The sequence below is a fragment of the Rhincodon typus genome, chromosome 10 (genome assembly GCF_021869965.1).
Source record: "Rhincodon typus isolate 14 chromosome 10, sRhiTyp1.1, whole genome shotgun sequence".
Taxonomy (NCBI): Eukaryota; Metazoa; Chordata; class Chondrichthyes; order Orectolobiformes; family Rhincodontidae; genus Rhincodon; species Rhincodon typus.
This window is the reverse complement of record NC_063341.1, coordinates 62,121,755-62,144,845: the sequence shown is the minus strand read 5'-3', so window position 1 is coordinate 62,144,845 and position 23,091 is coordinate 62,121,755. Positions and strand designations below refer to the sequence as shown.

The 23,091-nt window shown below is 41.6% G+C and overlaps 1 protein-coding gene across 1 annotated transcript in view; it reads right to left on the bottom strand.

Annotated features, from left to right (window-relative positions):
• Positions 1-11,699: 11,699 nt before the first annotated feature.
• Positions 11,700-23,091, bottom strand: part of dpyda.1 (dihydropyrimidine dehydrogenase a, tandem duplicate 1) — a 619,381-nt gene continuing 607,989 nt past the window's right edge. The window contains exon 22 of the mRNA XM_048601540.1: positions 11,700-12,040. Within this exon, the coding sequence (XP_048457497.1) occupies positions 11,882-12,040 (159 nt within the window). The 3' untranslated portion in view covers positions 11,700-11,881. The remainder of the gene's footprint in view (positions 12,041-23,091) is intronic.

The following is a 23,091-nucleotide window of genomic DNA, read 5'->3' as shown; positions in this document are numbered from 1 at the left end:
AAACAACTGCACCTCCCAGTCGCGAACCATTTCAACTCCCCCTCCCATTCCTCAGACGACATGTCCATCCTGGGCCTCCTGCAGTGCCACAACGATGCCACCCGAAGGTTGCAGGAACAGCAACTCATATTCCGCTTGGGAACCCTGCAGCCCAATGGTATCAATGTGGATTTCACAAGTTTCAAAATCTCCCCTCCCCCTACCGCATCCCAAAACCAGTCCAGCTCGTCCCTGCCTCCCTAACCTGTTCTTCCTCCCACCTATCCCCTCCTCCCACCTCAAGCCGCACCTCCATCTCCTACCGACCAACCTCATCCCGCCCCCTTGACCTGTCCGTCCTCCCTGGACTGACCTATCCCCTTCCTAACTCCCTACCTACACTCACCTTTACTGGCTCCATCCCCGCCTCTTCGACCTGTTTGTTTCCTCTCCACCTATCCTCTCCTCTATCCCTCTTCTATCCGCCTCCAACTCTCTCCCTATTTATTTCAGAACCCCCTTCCCCTCCCCCTTTTCTGATGAAGGGTCTAGGCCCGAAACGTCAGCCTCTCTGCTCCTATGATGCTGCTTGGCCTGCTGTGTTCATCCAGCCCTGCACCTTGTTGTCCTGGAAGATCAACACCTCATTTTCTGCTTGGGGACCCTACAGCTCTCCGGACTCAATGTCAAGTTCAATAATTTTAGGGCCTAAACTCTCCCATGTCCCAGCCCCCTACCTCACACACCAGGCCTTGTCAGCACATAGCCTGCCACTACACACCCCCTGTTGTTCTTCACTAACAGTCCCCATTAACAACTAATCACCCTCCCAGCCTGATTGTTATCAACTCTTTATCTGTCCAACTGCTCTTCTTTCTCTTTAGGCTCTATCCTATCGTTTACTCCCTACCCCATCCCTCTCCTTTTTCTTCTGCATATAAACTGACGCTTTCCCAGCACTATCATTTCTGAGGAAGGGCCACCAGACCAGAAATGTTAACTCTGTTTATTCCTTTGCAGATGCTGCCAGACCTGTTGAGCTTTTCCAGCAACTTTGTTTTTATTCTTAGAACCCTGTAGTTGTGGTTTCAGTTCCAATTGGATCTCAAAGTCGGCAAGCATCACTGATACTGTACACAATTCATGAGCATAATTGGACTTAACATTTACCCAGCACCAGGTGCAGGAGTATCTATACATCTTCAATCCAATAGAGGAGAGTGATTGTCATCATTTAAGAAACCAATGCTGAGGCCAAGGCCAGCAGTGGGTTTGAATCCACTAATGAGGACGGTATACTCAACTCAATTCTCGTTCTCATGTCCTGCTTGCCTTCTTATCCCACAATTCTTTTTGGTTACAAGCTGTAGATGGTGTAAGCCTGTACATCTTGCTTCACTCCTCTCATTCCCAGCCCTCAGTTCTTCTTACCCATACACTATCCTTGTGTTTTCCTCCTTTCGGATACCCGAGAATTGTCACTTGGCTAAGGGCTGGTTCAGGAGCACCAAGTGGATGATGAAACTGATGACAGAACAGCAGCACTGGCACTTGTTGCCAGTGGGTCAGATTCGAATGTAGTGTGGACTTTATAGAATGGCCTAAAGGGAGGATCTGCAGAAGATAAGACAGAAGGCAGGAGTGAGCTGCAGACAGGGAGAGGGGCAATGAAACCATATGTTCCAGCATGCTCGAGGGAGGGCAAGGCTGTATGTGGGTTTTTGTGGCTGAGGCTTTGGATGGGATCTTCAATTGGACAGTGTGTAGAAATAATGGAAATGGTCACAGAAATGTTTGATGCATTGACAATCCAGCCAGACTATCAAGAAGCATGGAACAATCTGTATTCCTGTGCATAGGACTCTGTCTGCTGTGTTGCTTTGATTGTTCTCCCTGTTAGGCTGCAGGCCATTGGGGGTATAAGCTATAACACACATGACTAGGAACAGTGGCACCCTTGGTGTGAGAACTAAGGCCTTACCATGTGCCCACCACTGCTGGCAGCTTACTGTCTGTCATGGAACTGCCATATGTCCTTGTCTGGCTAAACAATTGTTAAAAAAACTGAGTTAAATAAAGTAACTTTCAAGGGGTGATGATTAGACTTTCCTTTGTTGGAAATGGTCATGTCTGCATTTGCGTGGCACTACAACCATTTCCTTCCTTCTGGGAGTGACCCAATCTAGTGGACAGCTTTGCCTGGACTGTTATTGCTCAGGCTCCTTGATGCCACACTCAGTCAAATACAACCTTGATGTCAAGGGCTGTCACTCTCACTTCACTTATCATTCATAATACTTGCCTTTTATTCCATAGTCATTTAACTGATTGAATTTAAATCCCTCTCTGCCATGTTGGGATTTAACCTTATCCATCAATTAGTTCAGGCCTTTGGCTATGCTATATCCATAACTTTTAAATTTCGCTTCCTGGAATCTGTACAATGTTAATTATATCACAGTGCTTTTCAAAACTGGTTCCATTGGCATGTTCCACAGAATACATTTGTATCTATTATCGACATTTTCCACGTAGATAAAATTCAGAATTAACTTCCCATATTGAATTTGCACTTGTCAAACACGTATTTAATTTGCAACATCCATCACAACTTGGCTGAAAATACAAGTAATAGCAAGTCCTTCTAGAGTATTTTTCTCAGAATGTATAAAATGCACATGTACAACAAGATTTTCCATAATTAGGCCTTTTTAAAAATTAAGTACAATGTTCCACAGTGTTGAGAGAATTGTATGTTTACAGGGTCTAAAAATAGCTGGATAAATCCAGATAAAGTTAAGGAAAGATGGGAATTTAGATTAAAATTTCACAAACTCATAATGTTCCAAAGCAATTTACAGTCAATGGAGTACTTTTTGAATGTAATTATGATTACAGTATAGGAAAGATAAGGTGGTTAAGAAACTAGCTGAAGGGTAGGAAATAATAAGCAGATCAATATCAAAATTCTTCCAGAGTGGGGGAAATGTGCAGTGCCTCAGTGTTCACTGCTGGGACCACTACTATTTCCATCAATCACAAATTACCTTGATTCAGAAATGCAATGCAGTATGGCCAAATTTGCAGATGATACCAACCGGGGGGAATGGAAGGCATAAATTTGAAAATTGCAGACTGTCGGGTTTAGTGCAGGAAAGTGTACATTGAAGATGGAAAAATAGTATACACAGTTAACCACAACTTGAAAAGCAGAATACTAAGAGTGCAGAAAATCTGAGATAAAAACTTAAAATGTTGTAAATACTCCACAAGTCAGCAGCATCTCTGAAGAGAGAACTGAGTTAATGTTTCGGGTCAAAAATCTTTCATCCAAACTGAGGAAGTTAGAGATGTAATGGTTTTGAGAAAAGGGTGTGTGGGACAAGTATTACAAATACCCAGTTCACTGTCCATGTTTTATTATATAGTTTTTAAAGTTTAAAATATTTTAAAATTTAATGTTAGAAAATGGGATAAATGTGATTGAAGCTCCTTGAAGGTTAGCACACCTAAAAGGTTGGGGCCATGTTGCTTTAAGAGATTAGCAGTCAGGAAGGTACATTAAAATACTGGGCATTAGTGGTTGTCAGAATACCTTTAAAAGAAAGCAGTTCAAAAGGTTAACCAAGTATGTTTAATAAAATCAGCATAGAAGAGAAGCCAGGCTCTTCATTTCCTCCCTGCCTGTCACTATCAACCCTGTGAGAAATCAAACTGAGGAAGGTAGACACACTCAGCATGTCTGGGCCCTGTAGGCATAGATATTCTCAGGGCAAAATTCCAAGGCCAACAGGCTCCGGTATAGAGACAGCTAGCTGCATCTTGGCTGCCGACTCCAGGACTGCATTCAGAATGAAAGGAAGACCGCCCAATAAAAGCACATGGATGGCATGGATGACATTTCGTTGCTGATACTTTAGCATGTCTGTAAATGTGTATTCAATTCTTTTGTCATCAGCTGTGTAAGCAAATGTTATTTTAGCTGCAACCGCAAGAATGAAGGGAGAGAGGTTAGCCGTCCTTAACAATGCATGATGTTCTAACACTGTTTGAGTAATAGCTGTCCTTTCCACAGTACCTATACTAGCATGGAACTCTGTCATGATTGAAGGAGGCAGCATCAGATATTATGAAGATTTCAATCTATTTGTAACCTCATCTTTTGTTAAACAACATGAGCTATGTAGAAAGATCAAAGTGTTAACCTGCACTTGGAGTTGAGATTACACAGGGAATATTGGCCTCAGCAGCATCAAAACACTTACAGTCAGTGAAAAACAATTTCACTCAACTCAGGTCCATTGAATGAGGTTTACAAGGACGTTCTATCTGCGGCACAGTGGTCGATGGCACTGTGCTGTAGATGCTGTTCTGCTTGAAGAACATCCTCATGTTGTTAATGAACACCAAGCTGCAGCTCTCTCAGCTCCTCTTTGTCCATCCCATAGCCTCAGTTTGTCTTTCAGTTGTTTTGATCAGAGATTCCGAGGATCAGGCAATGTCCTCTGTCTGGATGGTATTGGTACAAAGCCCCAGGCAACATTTACATGGAAACCTGATGTCGAAACCAATGGCCCTTGGTTGCCCCAGTGGAAGGGAGTGTTTTATTGTAGATACACTGGACAGCATGACATGGGATTTTGATGTTAACATCTGGACAGAGTATAGCACCACAGCCCTTCTTACCTGCATGGTATTCCATGGATGACAAGCTACTGTTGTTCCCCTTCACTACATCATGAGGGTCCTACGCTACAAGCTCACTGTGGGTGTCAGTTCCGTTCCATTGGAGGTTTATGCTGGTCCTGGGTTTGTGGACACATGGGTTATTCATCCATTTGCAGAGCAGGGCTCAATACAGTATCCACAAGATTACTGCAGCTTCTGTGCTTGGTTCAACTGGGATAGTTCCAGTGAAACAGAAGCTTTGCCTAGAAGAGAGGTGTTGCTGTCAGTAAACAAAATAATGAAAGAGAAACTGAAATATGCAAAGAAAATGAAAGGAAAAGCTGGTATGAGATTATGGTCTAAAACTGTTAAAACTCAGTGTTAAGTCCTGAAGGCTTTAAAGTAACTATTCCAAAGAGATGCTGTTCCTCAAGTTTGCATTGAGTTTCACTAGAATGAGCAGGTCAAGGACAGAGACCAAAGTGAGAGTAAAGTACAGAATCTAACATGGTCAATATTCCTTCCCTTCATCCCAGCTCTTCAATAGCACCCTTCAGACTTGCATCCTTAATCCTCAAGAAGGATGAGGGCAGCAGAGGAAGGGGAATGCAACCATCTGTAATTTGTCATACACAATCCTGAACTTGGAGATAAAACACCATTTTGCTACCGTCATTAGGTCAAAATTATGGAACTTTCTTCCTAACTACATTGTGGGTCTTCCTATATTTCAAAGACTGAAAGAGTTCAAGAAGGTAACACCATTCTCACGGGAATGGGGGATGGGTAATAAATACTGGCCTTGCTAGCCATGAATACTTCCCATGGATGAAGATAAGACAGGACCTTGTGGAAAGGTACCAAATTGGGGGAGGGCAAATTACATCAGTATTAGGCAGGAACTAGGGAGTTTTAACTGGGAGGAGCTGTTATCAGGCAAGTCCATATTTGACATGTGGGAACTGTTTAAAGACCTGCTGGGGAGAGTTCAAGATTGCCATGCTCCAGTAAGGAGGAAGGGCAAGGATGGCAAGGTAAGGAACTCTTGGATAACAAGGGAGGTTGTGAATTTAGTCAAAAGGGAAAAAGAAGTATATGTGAAGTTTAGGAAGCTAAAATTGGACAGGGCCCATAAGGAATATAAGGAAAGCAGGAAAGTACTCGAGCAGGGATTTAGGAGAGCATGAAAGGGCCATGAAATGACCTTGGCAAGTAAGGTTAAAGAGAATACTAAGACATCGAATAGATACATTAAGAACAAGAGGATAACCAGGGAGAAGGTAGGACCGTTCAAGGATTAAGGAGCGAACTTGTGCTTGGAGGCAGAGGATATGGGTGAGATCTTAAACAAATACTTTGCATCGGTATTCACCAAGGAGAAGGTTATGGAGGATAATGAGATTTGTTTGGAGCATGCTAATATGCTGTGGCATTTTGAGATCAAGAAAGAAGTGATGTTGGATCTCTAAAAAAGCACTAAGGTGGATAAGTCTCCAGGTTATTGAGTGAGGCAAGAGGTGAGATTGCTAGGGCCTTGACCAAGACCTTTGCATCCTTGCTAGCCACTAGAGAGGTCCCAGAGGACTGGTGAGTGTCTAATGTTGTTCCTCTGTTCAAGAAGGGAAATAGGGATAATCCAGGAACTATAGACTGGTAAGTCATCGGTGGTTGGGAAGTTTTTGGAGAGAATTCTTATGGATAGGATTTGCGGCACATTTGCAAAAGCATGGCTTAATTAGGTACAGTCAGCATGGCTTTGCACGGGGCAGGTCATGTTTTACTCACTTGATTGAATTTTTCAAGGAGTTGACGAAGGCGATCGATAAGGGTAGAGCAGTGGATGTTGTTTATGTAGATTTTAGTAAGGCTTTCGATAAGGTACCTTATAGTAGGCTCATCCAGAAGATTATGATGCATAGGATCCATGTGGCTTGGCCATGTGGATTCAGAATTGGCTTGCCCATAGAAGATGGAGGGTAGTGGTGGAAAGTTCTTTTTCAGACTGGAAGTCCGTGACTAATAGTGTTCCACAGGATCCGTATAGGGAACTCTGCTGTTTGTGATATATAAAGATGACTTGGATGAAAATGTAGATGAGTGAATTAGTAAGTTAGCAGATGAAACAAAGATCAGTGGAGTTGTGGATAGTGTTGAGAGGTTGTCAAAGGATACAGCGGAATATAGATCAGTTGCAGATATGCGCGAAGAAATGGCAGATGGAGTTTAATTCAGGTAAGTGTGAGCTGCTGCACTTTTGGAGATCAAATGTTAGGGCAAAGTACACAGTTCATGGCAGGACCCTGCACAGCAATGATGTATAGAAGGATCTTGGGGTTCAAGTCCGTAGCTCCCTGAAAGAGGCCACGTAAGTAGATAGGGTGGTAAAGAAGGCATATGGGATGCTTGCTTTTATTGGTTGTGGAATTGAGTATAAGAATCAGGATGACATGTTGCAGCTTTATAAGACTTTGGTTACGCCACACTTAGGGTATTGCATTCAATTCTGGTCACCACATTACAGGAAGGATGTGGAGGCTTTGGAGAGGGTGCAGAAGAGGTTTAACAGGACGCTGCCTGAATTAGAGGGTATGACCCATAAGGAGAAGTTAGAAAAACTCAGGTTGTTTTCTCTTGAGCGGTGGAGAGGAAAAGTTCAAAGGAGACATGAGGAGCAGGCATTTTACACAGAGTGGTAGGAGTCTGGAACACACTGCCAGGGGTGGTGGTGGAGCCAGATATGATAGGGGTGTTTAAGGTACTTTTAGATAAGCACATGAATATGCAAGGAATGGAGGGATATGGACCAAGGGTAGGCAGAAGGGATTAGTTTAATTAATCATGTTCAGCACAACATTGTGGGCTGAAGGGCCTGTGTCGTACGGTTCTATGTTCTATGTTCTATGAAAGAATAATAAAAAAGACTGACAGGTCACCAAAAACCTGGGGCATTGATTTTCATCTGTGGACAAATAATTCCAGAATTATAAATTGAATCTTAATTCCACCAGCAGCATAGTGGGATCTAAAGTAATTTTCTGCACAGCACCAGCCTGGGCTTTAGCACAGTGACATTATCACGACACTACCATCTCTCTCCTGTAGAGTGAATGGAAGTGTTCCACTAGTCACTCAGTCTGTGTTCAGGGATCACAGTTTGAGCAACAAGTATGGGATTTTGCATTGAAAGAAGTACAAGCATATCATTGCTTCAAAGGAGTATTTGGAGCCTTGGATCATGAGGTGATTGGAGTTAAAGGACAAATGTTACATTTCTTGTGCTTGCATGAAATGGTGCTGTGGGAAGGAGATGGGTGGGTCAAGGGTGATTGAAGATTAGGTCAGGGTATGACAGAGGTAACAGTCCCTTCAGAAAGCAGAAAGGTGAGGTGATGGGAAGATATTTTTAGCGTGGCATTGTGTTGGAGAATGTGGAAAATATCCCAATGAATTTGGAGTCTGTGCGGATTGTTGAAATAATTAAGGATGATCCTAAAAGATCTATGATTCTTAGGAGATTTGATGCTAAATACATTCAACGTGCACAGAAATGCAGAACTCAGAGTCACTAGGCTGCTGATTTATGTAGTCAAAGTAGTAAACCATGTCAAAGGTGCGAGTGATCAAATTTTATCATGCTCTGTGAAACCCGACCCCAAATATATTGTTTATTTCTGGCTGTGAAGACGCTTGTGTACTGAAAGCAGTGCAACGTCTGAGCTGTGAGGAAAGACTGGCAGAATTTTGACTCTTCAGCCAAGAAAGGGGGAAATGGCAATGTCACCTCAGAGAAGTGTGTAAGATTTTAGTAGGTGCAGCAAACTTAACTTGCATTTTATTTTAAAGCAAACAAGAGAACTAAATTTCTTCAGAAAATCATCACAATAACACGGGTGAATGTATGGAAATCTGAATTGCACAGGAATCATTTAAGAAGAAACTGAATGTTATAAAAGGGTGTTATTATGATGAATTAGGAAGGGCTGAAAGACTATCCTCATCTACAATTATCTCTGTAATCTTGTGATTTGAAGAACTTGTGACATGTGTGGCAGATCTTTAAACTGTGCTGCTCAATGGGACATAATCATGAACCTGAAGATGTATAGCACCAAACAGAACATTTTATTACATTAACGCTTAATGGTTCATTTTGAAACATTTCATTTATCCTTCCAGATTGGCCTTTGGAATGTACTAATGTCTCTTACATTTCCAATTTCCAAAGGCATTGACTATCCACGTTCGAAAGAGTGAATATTAAAACAGTTAATTGAAAGAGATGCAATTTAGGGAAAAATAGATCCAAACTATGATCCATTATTTAAGATAGAGTGTTGTGCAGTTGTGTGGTTTTATTTTGCCGTTTAATTGTAATAGGGTAAAAGAGTCTATCTAAATATGTCACACATCAGTTTTATAAATCATTAAACTGGAAATAAGGCATTATTTCTTTGAAGATAATATCATGTTATTAATTAGCATCCAAACCTTATTTTTGTAGCTAACAAGAAAATTAGATTCAGGCAAGGGAAAGGTGACACATTAAATGCCCTCAAACTAATACTTCAAAAGACTGAAGTGCTGAAACTGTCAGAATATGGTTTCTAATTTTGGCAAATACCCAGCAAATATTTTAGCCTTGTGACTTTTAATTGAGGAAGAATGAAAGACTTCTTTTTATATGGTACCTCAAAACATCTTGGAGAAACATTCTGAAGGACTTCACCTGAAATACTCTTTCCAAGTTCAGTTACTGATGTGTAGGCAAACACAATAGCCAGTTTGTCTCCTGTAAGACCCTGCAATTGTTAATTAAATAAATGTCTTGTGTGATGTTGGCTGAGGAATGCAGTTTGGAAGAAAATAGGTTTTTTTTGCTGTTTTAAAAAAATGCAATTGTAACTCTACTGAAAATGCACTATGACTTCTGTGAAACATTGCAAATAAAACGTTAAACATTAAGAATTCTGCAGTGGAATATTAAACAGGTGGACATTTGTGAATTGTAATTCTTTAATGATGTCTCTTAAAAGCTCAGAATAGCATTGATATACAGCACTGGATAATGATGACAAAACAGATAAAATTATCATGCCGTTTTATAAATTTGCTTTTTTTATCTTGAGCAAATATAACCAAACAGTATGAAGAAATAATTGAAAGGCAAGAACTAGTAACTACTGATATATTTATTAAACAAATTAGTCAAGAAAGAGATGCATAAAACAACAATAATCTTCAAACTCCCTGATTTAATTAGGTTATCAAGAAAGGCGAATAGCAGCAGGAAAAGCTCAAGGATAAACAGAATTAGGATTGAAATTTCAGCATTTCAATCTGAATTATTCTTCTTTGACTGGTTCCACTCTCTAAATAATATTGCCACATATTCCTTGCTCCATTCTCTTTATGAAATGCACTCAATTTCAATTCCAAACCTTCATCTCAAAAATGCAGCTCATTTTTGTCTGATTAACTTCAATTATAAAATAGAAAGAAACAATTGCTGAAGCTCTGAACCAGCACAACACTGAACCTCTGACAATGTGCACTTGCTCGAAGTGTGTCGAGTGTCATCAATTCATTTGATGCCAGAAGATGACTACAATGAAAATTCCAAGGCCAGCAATTTCACATCAAAATGTGGGTGGGAAATGAGGTTGAGATTACATCATCCTCCTCCTGAGCTGTTTTTGGGAAAGTATCAGGGTTAGATCAGTTCCTGTAAGTGACAGAGACTGGAGGCAGCTGGAAGGCGGGCAGACCTTATCTCAAGGATGATGCACAAGTATGCCAGCCTCCTATCCTTCCCCACTCTCCCAACCCACCATAGGTCACTTTGCGGAGGAAGTTGCCCTTCTGTGATTATGACCTGTAGCCATTTTCTTTTAGTTTAGAGCTTTTCAAAATGCTTAGAAGGTGCCTCAGCTTGAAGGTTCTTGCTCTTCCTTCCCTGCAATGGTGGGTTGCAGCTGCTTCATGCATGAGAAGCTCCTACTGCTCCCCAGTTCTCAAAATAAATATTGCAAGTATTTACTCTGCCCACTAATAGACCAAATGATGTTGGGCAACTTCCTGATATTATGTGGGGTTAGGATCCCCAAATGGCCCTAACATCAAGGTTCTGAACAGCTCTTTCACAAAGCTCTACTTGTTATAAGTCTGTCACTTGATTCAGTTTATACTGTTATTATGAGCACTGACAACAAAAATATAGTTGTGCACTAAATTCAGCTTAAAAACCAGAATAAACAGAAATTAATTATTAGAGACAAAATAGAAACTTCCATGTCGTATAATATGCACAGACTGTGATATATAATAGCACATTTACCATCTCAAGTTAATTTACATGGTACTAAAAAATAACTCTTCGTTGAGCAATTTATTCTCTTTCAAAATTGTGTTTTTTTTTCCTTCAGACTGACAGTATTGCTTTGAAAACTATGGTATTTATCAGATTAAATTAAAAGTTCAGTTTTCTCTAACAGCCTTAGAATTCAATTTTTCCAGTAACTGGTTTCATGATAGATTTACAAAAATCTGGGATCTGATTCAATTTATGAGAATTAACATTATTGGCAGAAACCAGCAGATTCTATGGATCTAGGTGAGTTAAATGGAAACAGCAGGCACCAAAGGGATGCTCAAGGCAGATATCCTTATCAATATAATGGAATGGCACTTTGTATGCTGAAGGAATGTATGTCATGCTGAGAGATGAATGTAAATTTTAGTCACATTACTTAGTAGGCTGGAAATATCTCTGTTCCTCTACATTAAATGTACTCCTTATTAGATGAAATAACTCATAAAATAATAGAGGGTGCTCATTTATCATTCTCTGTTGCTAGTTTATAATAGAGATCCTCCAGTACAGGTATAGTGGAAGTATATTGGCGCAATTTGTTAGTTAAATGTAAATTATACATAAGGGTCTGCACATTGTAAGCCAATTTTGTCACTGCCTTATTACATGCTTGACATTTAAATGTATTACTTATTGATTATTAACATAGGACAGTTTTTTAAATGTAAATCCTTTTATTCAATCGTAGTTAGCTAATTGTAGAATGCAAGGTCGCTGCAACTCGGATTAGTAAGTAAAAATCAATACTTTGGAAATAACAGTAATTTATCATGCTATAGACTGAATGACTAAATCAATGCTTTTAGGTAGATATGGATGTTAAATCATGTTTCACTGCTGGACCATGTCAACTCAACAAACTTGTCAGACAGCCAACGGAATACCTCTCTTTGGTTCATAAGGTGTTAAACGGGGAATCATTGTAATGCAATCAATGATGGGACAGACACTATAGCAAAGAGTACAGCCGGTGCAGTCAGCAGTAACTTGAGGAACATGTTTCTCAGGGTCAAAGGTTATGGCCTATAAAGAGAAGGTTAAAAAGAATTAGGTAAGGAAATTGAAATGGAAACACTGAAAAACATAATACATTGCATTTATAAAGCAACTTAAACATAAAAATATATTCGAACGTGCTTCACAGAGGTGTAATCAGATAAAACAATGAACAGTATTAATGAACTATACAATAGTGTTCATCTATAACGTGAACTGTTGGCTAGTTTGCAATTAATAATGATAAAGTGTACAATGGATTGAAATGGAATATTTGAGAAGCAGTGCATACTGGTACAAGCCAGCTCTTTATTCTGCTAGCTTGATACGTGACCTTGCAAAACAAAAAAATGAGTATTCATTTATTTGTCTAGTTACGCTGTTGCCTATCTCAACTCATGAAATTACATCCAATTGAGCTACAGAACCAGAAGTATTAATAAGATTGTTCCAAAGATGCAACAATGTCACTCACTGGGAATTTTAAAAATGTCAGAGAAACATCATAAATGACAAATAATATTAACTGTTGCATTCACAGTCTGATTCGGTCCAAAGAAATTTAACTAATGCTCTGTGCAGAAATGGTAAAGTACAAAATAATAAAGGATTACCAAATTTGAGTAATTTAAAATTATAGGAATATTCTAACTCTGGGAAGAAAAGGAGCACAATAATTTAACCTGAAGCTAATTAATTCAAGGCTGTAACATCTTTTGTATGAATGCTGGAATATTTCCCAATTCGTTCAATAAATAATAACAAATAGTTTTTCCGCATGGAATAATTACCCTCAAATCACAAATGCTGCTCTCTATATTCAGAATGATTTGGGTATTTAAAGTTATTTCTATGCTTTTAGCTGGAGATTTAAGCACTGCCTCTCTGACCCTAGCTTTATCACACGGTTGAATGCTAAACTGAAATTATATGTAATAATTTTTTGCTTTATCCAAGCATCTCAATGGACAATACTTTTCACACATGTCATGAACTGATACTTCATGATGATACTGCTATAATGTAATTCATAAGAACTAGGAGCAGGAGAAGGCATTTCAGCTCCTCAGCCTGCTCTGTCATTCAATACAACTGTGGCTGATCTCATCTTGACCTCAACGCCATTTTCTGGCTGCTCTCTATAATCCTGCAACCCATTACTAATTAAAAATCTGTCCATCTCCTGCTTAAATTTCCTCGGTCCCAGCATCTACCACGGTCTGGGGTAGTGAATTCCACAGACTCACGACACTTTGAGAGAAGTAATTTTTCCTCATCTCTGTTTTAAACCTGCTGTGACAGCACTGTGCTTTTAAGAGAGATGTGACCTGTGCTGTTTCTCTTGCAGAGAGGTGTTGTCACAGTGGCACAGGAATGTCTCCTTCAGACAGGAAGTTGGTGAAAATCTTTTGAGTTATACCTGGGCATTTTTTTTAAAAAAAAAGACAAAAGAATCACAAGTCAGCTGGGTTAGGGCTCACACAGACCCAGGAAGGCTTTGAATTTTGCTTTTCGGTGAGGGAGAAAGTTTCTGCTGGCTGCTGGGCTAAAAGCTTGAGTTCTCTGCTGGAGCGAAATCTTAGATAGTGAGACGTCCTCTTAAAATCCAAAAGGGGCAGGTTGTTTCTTTCTTCTGGACTGGAGGGACAGCATGTGAGAACCAGAGCTGTTTTGCTAAATTGCCTTGTCAGAGGAGTATTTATGGAATACTGCCTATATTGGCACAGTTGATGAATAGTGGTTAAATCATATATTATCTTAAATAATTCAACAGATTCAAAAGTTATGCCAGTTCTTTTTTTTGTTTGTATTTTACCTGTGTTATAAGAATTACAGTGTGTTTCGTTGAAAGCCTAATAGTGGGCCAGTCAAATCACATCTGGTCTTTAAATAAGTGTAAAAGTTAGGATCAAGGCTATCTCTTTACTATATTTTGGGGGAGACCTGGTCTGGTCCTTAATACTGCTACCCCTTATCCTAAAACTATGACCTCTCGTAGAGAGGGAAATATACTCTCTATGTCCAGTTTGACAATCTCCTTTAGAATCTTATATACCTCACTTAGATCTGCTCACATAAGAATTAAGAGTGAGAGTACGCAATTCAGCTCCTCGAGTCTGTTGTGCTATTCAATACAATCATGGCTGATCTCATTCTCCTAAACTCCAGAGAGTATAAACTTAAACTGCTCACTCTCTCTTCATAAGACAAACCCCTCACCTCTGGAATCAATCTAGTGAATCACCTCTGAACTGGCTCCAATGCAATGATCCCAACTCAAGTAAGGGGATCAAACCTGTACGTAATAATCCAGGTGTGGTTTCACTAATACTGTGTACAATTGAACACTTCCCTATTTTTATACTCTATTCCTTTAGCAACAAATATCAAAAATTTAATTTGCCTTCCTTATTTTCTGCTGTACCTGCATTCTAGTTTTCTGTGATTCATGCATGAGGATACCCAGATCCCTCCACACTGAAACACTCTGAAGTTTCTCTCCATTTAGATAAGTCGCCTTTCTATCCCTCTGACTAAAATGGATAATCTCACACTTATCCACATTAAACTTCATCTGCCAAATTTTGGCCCGTTCAGCTAACCTATCCATATCCACTTGCAAATTTCTTATTTCTTCATTGTAACTTACCATCCTATCCATTTTAGCATCAACTGTAAATTCTATCTCTGCATCTAAGTCATTAATACAGATAGTAAATAGTTGGGGTATGAGGACCAAACCCTGCGGCACCCCACAGGTTACATCTTGCCAACCAGAAAAAGATCCATTTATCCATTTATCCGAACACTCTGCTTTCTGTTGTTTAGCCAATCCTTTATCCAAGCCAATGAGTTACCCTGATTCATCAACGTTCCCTCAGCATTGAACCTGGGTTGTATGATCTCAACATCCATGTCATTTCACTTCATTTCTGAGCACATGACACTAACAATCATCATCAAATTGGCATACTGGCTGCAACAATTTCAACAGAAAGGACAGCAAAGGGGGAATTTGAGACGAAGAAGGAATGTAGGGTATTGAACAGATGAGGTAGCAAAATATTGAAAGTTATAGGGAAGGTCGGGGTTATGGGGATTACAGTAGCTGATACCATAACATGCACAATACCCTCCATCATGTGGCAATTTATATGCAACTTCTGATGTATTAGAAAGTAAAATATAGCATAGTTACATTGTCATTCCGTGGTTACAGATATCAAAGTAGGATGTATAAAAAGGATTTTGATGAAGCTTTCCACATGCCCTTATGGATATAAAAGTGCCGTGCGGTGCAGCATAAGATGGGCAGTTATAAAATCAGCAACTTGTTTTGCGCTGTGCCTGATTGTCTTTTCCAATGGAGTTATTGGGAAACTAAACAGGCAGAGTGGAAATTGTGCTGTCAGTTAGCTCTTCCACTTCCATCTGAACCAAACTTATAACCCTGTAGCTTTCACTTAAAAAGTAAAAATGACATTTAAGCCAATTACATGTAACTACTAAGTAACTTCTGAATTTCAGCAACCAATGGTAAATTATATCACGGGCTCTAACTGTTACAAGTCCCAGAACTGAAATACCTGTGACAGATGTTCTGTACTGAGAGAATAGATGCTGGCATGTCAAATTCATGTCTGAGGTTCCACGCTGCTTTGTAGCATCTATGTTTCTCTGCATGGTTCAGTATTCTACCTTTCTCAGCTAGCAGAGAATTGACAAATTACTTCATGTGAACTGTTGTCAGCCAACAATAGTGTGTGCAGCTTTGAACTCAGGAGGTGTCAGTCAGATGGCACAATGCCATACAAATCCTGAAATACTTGAAGTTTCAGTTAAAAAAATTGAATATTATGCATGATTGATAGTAAGGGTTAGCCTTTAAGCATTTAATGCTTAAATTATTGGTATGAGGACATAAGAATTTAAGAAGTAAAAGAGAGAGTAGTCATAGGGTTTCTCAAACCTGCTCCAGAATATTTACATCCGGTTCAACTTCCCACCTTAGGGTTATTGAGGTCTTCAGTACAGAAACAGACCTTTTGGCCCATTGCATCTACACCAGTCAAAAATAACCACCTATATATTTGAATCCTATTTTTCAGCACTTAACCTTGTAAGTCTTGGCATTGCAAGAGCACATCTAAGTACTTCTTTAATGTTATCAGGGTTTCCTCCTCTACTACCCTTACGGGCAGTGAGTTCCAAATTCTATCTATGTGAAAAATGCTTTTCCTCACATCTCCTCTAAACTTTTTGCCCCCTTACCTTAAATCAATGCCTCCTGGTCATTGATCCCTCCATAAAGGGGACAAGTTCCTTCCTGTCTACCCTATCTATGTACCTCATAATTTTGTACATCTCAATCATGTCCCCATCAGTCTCCTTTGTTCAGTTCAATTCCTCTTCATAACTAAAACTCTTCAGCCCAGGCAATGTCCTGGCACATCTCCCTTACATCTCTCCAGTGCAATCACACTCCTCCTGTAATGAGGATTCCAGAACTGCACTCAATATTCTAGCTGTGGCATAACCTCCCTGCTCATAAACTCTGTCTCAGCTAATAAAGCCAAGTATACCATACATCTCTTAATCTCTTTATCCACCTGTCCTGATACCTTAAGGTACTGATACCTTACCTCCATATTCCTTGATTCTTTAATGCCAGAAATTTAGTTTTTTCAGTGTTAATTTTTTTCATTGACTGAAGACCAACAGGACTCTGGGTAGAAAATTCGAAATATTCATAACACTATATGAGTAAAGAATTTTTTCCTCAGCTCCACACTAAGTGTCCATCTCTTACTTTGTGCACGTACTACACATGTTTTGTCTGGAAATATAAACTAAAAATGGAAGCTTGAATTATTAGTTGTTTAAATTTAGAGCTTGTAGGGAGAAAGAACTGAGCTGTATGTTGAAACTGGATTTGATACATTTATGAGACATATTGGCAGCAGGTGCTTTTGGAAGAAAAAAGTAAGAGGTCAGAAACTGCTTGTGGGTTTGTTTTAAGTGGCAATTTGTCAAAGATCTGAAAGGAGAGAAGCAATTAGGACTCAGACCTTCATTACGTCTGTCAGCAAGCAAGATCACTCTTTCTCTCTGAGTGGAAAAGAATAACAGTTAAGGACTTTGCCACAAAACAAAGAACTGCTAACTCAAGCTAAGACCTAGGTCCAAATGATCTGCAATTAACTTAAGAATCTCCACAGATGACAACAATGTGACATCATCAAGAATAAAAAGAAAACCATTGCCTCAAAAGTCACAGTAGAGAACACATAACATAGAACAGTACAGTAAAGTACAGGCCCTTTGGACCACAATGTTGTGCTGACCTATTATCCTACTCTAAGATCAAAATACCCTGCATACCTTACATTTTACTATCATCCATGTGCCTATCTAAGAGTCGCTTAAATGTCCCTAATGTATCTGACCCCACTACCACCACCGGCAGCGCATTCCACGCACCCACCACTCTCTGTGTAAAGAACCTACCTCTGACATCTCCCCTATACCTTCCTCCAATCACCTTAAAATTATGCACCCTTGTAATAGTCATTTCCGCCGTGGGAAAATGTCTCTGGCTTTCCACTCTATCTATGCCTCTCATCATCTTGTACACCTCTATCAAGTCACCGCTCATCCTTCTTCGTTCCAATGAGAAAAGCCCTAGCTCCCTCAACCTTTCCTCATAAGACCTGCCCTCCAGTCTAGGCAGAATCCTGGTAAATCTCCTCTGCACCCTCTCTAAAGCTTCCACATCTTTCCTATAATGAGGTGACCAGAACTGAACACAATATTCCAAGTGTGGTCTAACCAGAGTTTTATAACCTCACGGTTCTTGTACTCAATTCCTCTGCCAATGAAAGCCAACACACCATACACCCTCTTAACAACCATACCAACTTGGGTGGCAACTTTGAGGGATCTATGGACCTGGACCCGAAGATCCCTCTGTTCCTCCACACTGCCAAGAATCTGCCATTAACCCTGTATTCTGCATTCAAATTCGACCTTCCAAAATGAATCACTTCACACTTTTCCTGGTTGAATTCCATCTGCCACTTCTTTGCCCAGCTCTGCATCCTGTCAATGTCCCGTTGCAAACTACAACAGCGCTCCATACTATCCACAACTCCACCAACCTTCATGTCATCAGCAAACTTACTAACCCACCCTCCCACTTCCTCATCCAAGTCATTTATACAGATCACTAAGAGCAGAGATCCCAGAACAGATCCCTGCGGAACACCACTGGTCACTGAACTCCAGGCTGAATACTTTCCATCTACTACCACCCTCTGTCTCCTATTGGACAGCCAGTTTTGTATCCAGACAGCCAAATTTCTCTGAATCCCATGCCTCCTTACTTTTTGAATGAGCCTACCATGTGGAACCTTACTGAATGCCTTGCTAAAATCCATATACACCACATCCACTGCTTGACCTTCATCAATGTGTTTTGTCACATCCTGAAAGAATTCAATAAGGCTTGTGAGGCATGATCTGCTCCACACAAAGCCATGCTGACTATGTCTAGTCAAACTGTGCTTTTCCAAATAATCATAAATACGATTTCTCAGGATCCTCTCCAATAATTTGCCCACCACAGAAATAAGTCTGACCAGACTATAATTTCCAGGATTATTCCTATTTCCTTTCCTGAACAAGGGAATGACATTTGCCACCCTCCAATCTTCTGGTACTACTCCAGTGGACAGTGAGGACACAAAGGTCATTGCCGAAGGGGCAGCCATCTCTTCCCTCGCTTCCCGTATGGCCCAGGGGACTTATCTATCCTCATGTTTTTCAAAATTTCTAGCACATCCTCTTCCTAACATCAACCTGTTCGAGCATAGCAGCCTGTTTCATGCTGTCCTCACAAACTGCAAGGTCCGTCTCACTGGTGAATACTGAAGTAAATATTCATTAAGGATCTCCCCTACCTCCTCCGACTCTAGGCACAAGTTCCCTCCACTATCCCTGATCAGCCCTACCCTCACTTTTCCTCTTGTCCCTAACATAACTATAGAATGCCTTAGGGGTTTCCTTAATCCTGCCCGCCAAGGCTTTTTCATACCCCCTTCTAGCTCTCCTAACTTCATTCTTCAATTCCTTCCTGGCTACCTTGTAACTGTCTAGAGCCCTGTCCAATCCTTGCTTCCTCAACCTTAAGTAAACTTCCTTCTTCCTCTTGACTAGATATTCCACATGTCTTGTCATCCAAGGTTCCTTCACCTCACCATCCCTTCTTTGCCCCAGTGGGACAAATCTATCCAGTACTTGTAGCAACTGCTTCCCAAACAACCTCCACATTTCTGTTGTGCATTTCCCTGAGAACATCTGTTCCTAATTTATGATCCACAGTTCTTGCCTAATAGCATTGTAATTCCCACTCTCCCAATTAAATACTTTCTTGATACAGCAAGTTGATACACAGAGAGATCTGGGTGTTCAGGTCCATTGTACCCTGAAGGTGGCAACGCAGGTCGATAGAGTGGTCAAGAAGGCATACAGCATGCTTTCATTCATTGGACGGGGTATTGAGTACATGAGTTGGCAGGTCATGTTACAGTTGTATAGGACCTTGGTTCGACCACATTTGGTATACTGCGTACAGTTCTGGTCGCCACATTACCAAAGGATGTGGACGCTTTGGAGAGGGTGCAGAGGAGGTTCACCAGGATGTTGCCTGGTATGGAGGGCTCTAGCTATGAAGAGAGGTTGAGTAGATTAGGATTATTTACATCAGAAAGACAAAGGTTGAGGGGGGACCTGATTGAGGTCTACAAAATCATGAGAGGTATAGACAGGGTGGATAGCAAGAAGCTTTTTCCCAGAGTGGGGGACTCAATTACTAGGGGTCACGATTTCAAGGTGAGAGGGGAAAAGTTTAAGGGAGATATGCATGGAAAATTCTTTACGCAGAGGGTGGTGGGCACCTGGAACGCGTTGCCAGCGGAGGTGGTAGAGGCGGGCACGATACGGTCATTTAAGATGTATTGATGCATTGTTTATCTTTGCAAATCAGTAATTTATACTCAGTTTTGTCACATGTATGACAATATGTTTATTATAACAAATACATTTTTGTTTCTTGTTTATTGATTAAACCTGGTGAGAGTTTATTTTATTTAGATAGTAGTCACAATTAGGCATTACCCCTCCTAGAGATTAAAATATTTATATTTCACATTTGATTGCCCTTGCAATATTGGTATGGCACGGTGGCTCAGCGATTAGCACTGCTGCTTTATAATGCCAGGGATCCAGGTTCTATTCCAGCCTCAGGCGACTGGCTGTGTGGGTTTCCTCTGGGAGCTCCGGTTTCTACCCACAGTCTGAAAATGTGCGGGTAAGGTGGACTGGCCATGCTAAATTGCCACATAGTGTCTGGGGATGTGCAGCCTAGGTGGATTAGCCATGGGGAAATGCAGGGTTACATGGATAGGACAGGGGGGTGGGTTCTGGGTGGGATGCTGTTTGGAGGGTCAGAGTGGACTTACTGGGCCAAATGACCTGTTTGCACACTGTAGGGATTCTACGATCGGTATTTGATTTCCAGTGTGCTATTCCCAGCAGGGTTCTGACATGTCATAAAGGACTCCTTGTTCTAGAGTTTCCAATGAGGGGTAATGTCTTATTAGAATCTACGTTGTCAAGCTGTCTAAGGATTTTGTACGTTCCAAAGAGGTCACTTCTTATCCTTCCAAATTCTAGAGAATACAGGTTAATTTTGCCCTAATCTTTCCTCATAGCTTCGCCCTCCCATAACATAAATCAACCTTATGGATTTCAGTGGAAACATCTCATGCAATTATGTTCAATCTTTGAGTAACATTACACAAAACTCCAGGTTTAAACTCATCAAAGTCCTATATAATTACACCAAGACTTTTTTACACTTATCCTGAAAGTTTCTTGCAATCAAAGCTAACATATCTCTTGCCTTAGATAACAAGGTGTAGAGCTGGATGAACACAGCAGGCCAAGCAGCATCATAGGAGCAGGAAGGCTGACGTTTCGGGCCTAGACCCTTCATCAGAAATGGGGGAGGGAAAGGGGGTTCTGAAATAAATAGGGAGAGAGGGGGAGGCGGATAGAAGATGGATAGAGGACAAGATAGGTGGAGAGGAAACAGACAGGTCAAAGGGGCGGGGATGGAGCCAGTAAAGGTGAGTGTAGGTGGGGAGGTAGGGAGGAGATAGGTCAGTCCAGGGAGGACGGACAGGTCAAGGGGGCGGGAGGAGGTAAGTAGGTAGGAAATGGGGGTGCGGCTTGAGGTGGGAGGAGGGGATAGGTGGGAGGAAGAACAGGTTAGGGAGGCGGGGACGAACTGGGCTGGTTTTGGGATGCGGTAGGGGGAGGGGAGATTTTGAAGCTTGTGAAATCCTCCCACCCACCTTCCTGCAAAAATGCCATCCCCTATTCCCAATTCCTTCACCTCCGCCGCATCTGCTCCCAGGATGAGGCATTCCACTCCCGTACATCTCAGATGTCCTCGTTTTTCAAGGACCGCAACTTCCCCCCATCAGTGGTCGAGAACGCCCTTGACCATGTCTCCCACATTTTCCGCAACTCATCCCGCACACCCCGTCCCCGCAATGACAACCAAAAAAGAATCCCCCTCATCCTCACGTACCACCCCACCAACCTCCAGATCCAACGCATCGTCCTCCGACACTTCTGCCATCTGCAATCCGACCCCACCACCAAAGACATTTTTCCCTCCCCACCCTTATCTGCTTTCCGGAGGGACCACTCTCTCCATGACTCCCTTGTCCGCTCCACACTCCCCTCCAGCCCCACCACACCCGGCACTTTGCCCTGCAACCGCAGGAAGTGCTACACCTGCCCCCACACCTCCTCCCTCACCCCCATCCCAGGCCCCAAGAATACTTTCCACATCAAGCAGATATTCACCTGCACATCTGCTAATGTGGTATACTGCATCCGCTGTACCCGTTGTGGCCTCCTCTACATTGGGGAAACCAAGCGGAGGCGTGGGGACCGCTTTGCAGAACACCTACGCTCGGTTCGCAATAAACAACTGCACCTCCCAGTCGCAAACCATTTCAACTCCCCCTCCCATTCCTCAGACGACATGTCCATCCTGGGCCTCCTGCAGTGCCACAAAAATGCCACCTGAAGGTTGCAGGAACAGCAACTCATATTCCACTTGGGAACCCTGCAGCCCAATGGTATCAATGTGGATTTCACAAACTTCAAAATCTCCCCTCCCCCTACCGCATCCCAAAACCAGCCCAGCTCGTCCCCGCCTCCCTAACCTGTTCTTTCTCCCACCTATCCCCTCCTCCCACCTCAAGCCGCACCCCCATTTCCTACCTATAACCTCATCCCGCCCCCTTGACCTGTCCGTCCTCCCTGGACTGACCTATCCCCTCCCTACCTCCCCACCTACACTCACCTTTACTGGCTCCATCCCCGCCCCTTTGACCTGTCTGTTTCCTCTCCACCTATCTTCTCCTCTATCCATCTTCTATCCGCCTCCCCCTCTCTCCCTATTTATTTCAGAACCCCCTTCCCCTCCCCCATTTCTGAAGAAGGGTCTAGGCCTGAAACGTCAGCCTTCCTGCTCCTATGCTGCTGCTTGGTCTGCACCTTGTTGTCTCAGATTCTCCAGCATCTGCAGTTCCTATTATCTCTGATATCTCTTGCCTTCCTAATTCTTGCCACACCTGCATGTTAACTTGCTGTAATTCATTTACAGGGGCTCCGAAAACCTCCTAATGCCAGCTTTTACCGAACCTGTACTTCTAATTCTGTCTGATAAATGTGGATGGGGGTTTCAGCAGCAGGTGGGCTAGAGTTTCCAATATTTTACAAATGGAAGTAGGTGGTTGTTGATGGTTAGGATACAAAGTCAGAGATCAGCTCAAGGTTATGTGGATGCCGTGGCTGACAGTAGTCTAGTTCAGGTTCATACAATAGCAGAAAGGAGGCAACAAGAAAATACGAGACAACAAGGTGCAGGGCTGGATGAACACAGCAGGCCATGCAGCATCATAGGAGCAGAGAGGCTGACGTTTCGGGCCTAGACCCTT